Below are 3,168 nucleotides of genomic sequence, written 5' to 3' on the forward strand. Positions count from 1 at the left end.
GACTCCCCCAGCGCCTGCTGATCCCCCCTAACCAGTTTATAACAGGCCACAAGATCCCCCCTCAGCCTTCTCTTTTGAAGACTGAACAGGTTCAGGTCCCGCAACCTTTCCTCATAGGACCTACCCTGCTGTCCCTTGATCATACGAGATGTAGGATCTGAACATTGATATTATAGAACTTCCTGTATTTTGAGTTAATGCAAATTATTCTGACTTCAGGATTGATAATAATTAAGTATTAGTATCACTATATATGCCTTTGTTGTTCCTTACTCCTGTGTGCATCACAGCACAGCAGGTCTAAATGCCTACCTAATACTGTTCAGCTGTCCCTCTAGCCATTTCCCTTCCTAGCCCTACCTTCCCTCCCTACTGTGTAAAATAGCAAATTCCTCTCCAAAGGAGATGTAACTGGCAGCCACAAAAGGACACTGAATTACTCATCACAGATAGGCAGTATAATGCCTCCCAGAACAGCTTAAAATCTGAAAGGGTAATAGGAGTTTAAAGCTATCTTGGTCTGAGTTTTCATCTCAGCACCACTGAACGAGTAGAAGACTGGGTTTCAGCAGGGTCTGGAAGGTAGGACTTCTGTTTCCACACGTCATGGATAGCTTTCACCTGTGAGAATATTAAATGAGTTCTGCTCCTTTAACCTCAATCTCACATGTATGAGTTCTCATGCATGCACACAGACACAGACACACACACATGCACGCACAAATACACTCCCTTATAATTCTAAAGATTAATATGATATTTCCAAAAGACTGACAGGATTGGATGCAGTAACTATCAATCACAAAGACTCTCATGGACCCAGAGGGACAGACTTCCATCTTCAGCTCCCTCTGTGCAAAAATGAGGTTTATTCCCTACCTATGGGGACTTTTTACCACCTTGTATGATCTACACTTTTCCCAGAGCCTGACAAAGGGACTTTGATCCCAAAAGCTTGCAGAAAAGGACAGTTTTCATGCCATTTTCCAGTTGGTCTAATAAAGAGTATCATTTTGGAACCAAGAGTTCTAGTTTTTTGTATGTCTCTTTGCCTCAGACCAACACGGCTACAAACAAAGTACACCCCTGTAACAATCAATCTTCATTCAAAGACTGGTCATGCCCCTGACCAGTGTTTTCATCTCTGTATTTGATCCATTATTCTTAAGTGTATCTTGCTGATTTATGCTCATTGATTTAATGAATGCCTAAATGAACCAGATGACAGATGTTCTGCCAAATTCTCTCCCTTCTTTTGGCACTTTAAATTATTCTGTATCCTTGACCCTGCATTTAGATTCATTTAGATGTTCATCCTGGAATTACCTGAATGGATGAATTAGAAGCAGGAAAAGAATGAAATGATCAGGATAAAACATTAATTTCATGTTGAACCATTCTTTGAGATTTTTTTGGATAGGGTATCTAAAACTCCCTTAACAACAAGATGAGAGGAATATTTTTAGTGAAGTATATGTTACGAGACTGATCCTAGTTTGCATATATACTTTGTTGATTCACACCAGGAAAAGCAAAAAACCTCCCTAAACCCTAGCAGTGGTTTTAAGTTAGAAGATATGATCCCATATCTCCACCCACTTTGTTATGGAGATTAAATGTATCTGGACCTTTAAGGAAAAGTAGCAAATATCTATGAAATATTTGAAGTCATTGTAGACTTTATTGTACTATATCAGGGTATAGACAGATGTAAAACTGTATCAGTATCAAAAGATACAATAAAAGTTATATCTGCGTGATTCCATAGCAAAACCAATATAACTTTAACCCTGTTTCATCTGGGGTCAAAGGGGAAGTAGTTCAGCTAATTTGTATCATTATAGGCTTATGCAGATGTACCAAGTTGCATCATAACAGCTGCTGCGAGTTCCCCCTCCCCTTTCAAAGTAGCTAAAAAATATGTTTGTCCATACCCTTAATGTTCATCACCCTCATTCAGTGTCATTCGGACTTCCCAGAATTCTCTTATTTTAATGCAAAACTTTAAAAAAGACTATTTATTAAAGCTCTGAAGTGACCCTTTTTAGTATGGTCCAAAGTTAAGCTCAGTCATGCAAGGCTAAACTTTTAGAACTGATTATTTAGCATTGTAAAATCACATAGATACAGAAAGGTAATGATCACTGTATTTCACAGATGAGCCTGTAATCAAATGTTTTGTGTTGACAGAATGGTTATACTCCACTGCATATAGCTGCCAAGAAAAACCAGATGGATATAGCAACAACATTGCTTGAATATGGTGCTGATGCTAATGCTGTAACCAGACAGGGTATTGCTCCTGTTCATCTTGCAGCCCAGGAGGGCCATGTGGACATGGTGTCATTACTCCTTACTAGAAATGCTAATATGAATCTTAGCAACAAGGTAATTTTTCTTTCTTTTCTGCTGAAGGTAAAAGTGTAGAACCATAATAACAAGGGGGCCTGGAAAGGGAATTTTACCTTTTTATTCTATAAATTTCAAAAAGCACAGCAGCTTTTTGAATCAATACCATCATTACTTCTAGCAGAGAGAACAGAGCAGAGCAAGTACCATATCACATCAGACCAATTGTCCATTTTTTCTTGTATCCAGTCTTTGATAAAGGCCAATACCAGATGCTTCAGATTACTATGTAAACCCTCCTCTTCCCTTTTTCACAAAAGATAGTTTTGCATAACATGCCCCTGGGAAAATTTCTTCTTGACTCCAGGTGGTTAGTGAGGTTTGCTTGTTATATTTATGCACTCTATACACATGCCTGCCCATTAACCATGTAACCTTGTAAAGAAAAACTGATTTATTATTGAATAATAGCAATATGGTTGTCTGAGATTTTGTAAATTAGTTAAAGTGACTTGAATTGCCCTGAGGTGGGTGCAACTTTAAACCCCAGGTTTTACTGATATTTATTAGGGCTATGTGAAGCTTCAGGTGCTGATTTGATTTGGAGGAGATTCAGCTCAATTCAGCGGCCGAATCTCCGAATCCAAATCGAATTGGGAAACCAATAAAAAGGTTCAAATCAATTCAGAGCCTCCAAATTGGTTTGGAAAAGACTCAGAGAAAGATTTGGAGATTCAGGGAGCTGGACCCAGGCTCCATGCTGGTAATTGGAGGGGAGGGGGACTGGAGGAGGGCGGGGACCATGGGGTGACCCCCACC

At 39.3% G+C, this 3,168-nt stretch overlaps 1 protein-coding gene across 3 annotated transcripts in view; it reads left to right on the top strand.

Annotated features, from left to right (window-relative positions):
* The window catches only part of ANK3 (ankyrin 3), a 604,477-nt gene that overhangs the window by 536,379 nt on the left and 64,930 nt on the right, over window positions 1-3,168 (top strand). For all 3 annotated transcript variants that reach the window (XM_019507910.1, XM_019507908.1, XM_019507909.1), the window contains exon 17: window positions 2,191-2,388. In XM_019507910.1, the coding sequence (XP_019363455.1) occupies window positions 2,191-2,388 (198 nt within the window). The remainder of the gene's footprint in view (window positions 1-2,190; window positions 2,389-3,168) is intronic.

This window comes from Gavialis gangeticus, unplaced genomic scaffold (genome assembly GCF_001723915.1).
Source record: "Gavialis gangeticus isolate Ggan-Ray unplaced genomic scaffold, GavGan_comp1, whole genome shotgun sequence".
NCBI lineage: Eukaryota > Metazoa > Chordata > Crocodylia > Gavialidae > Gavialis > Gavialis gangeticus.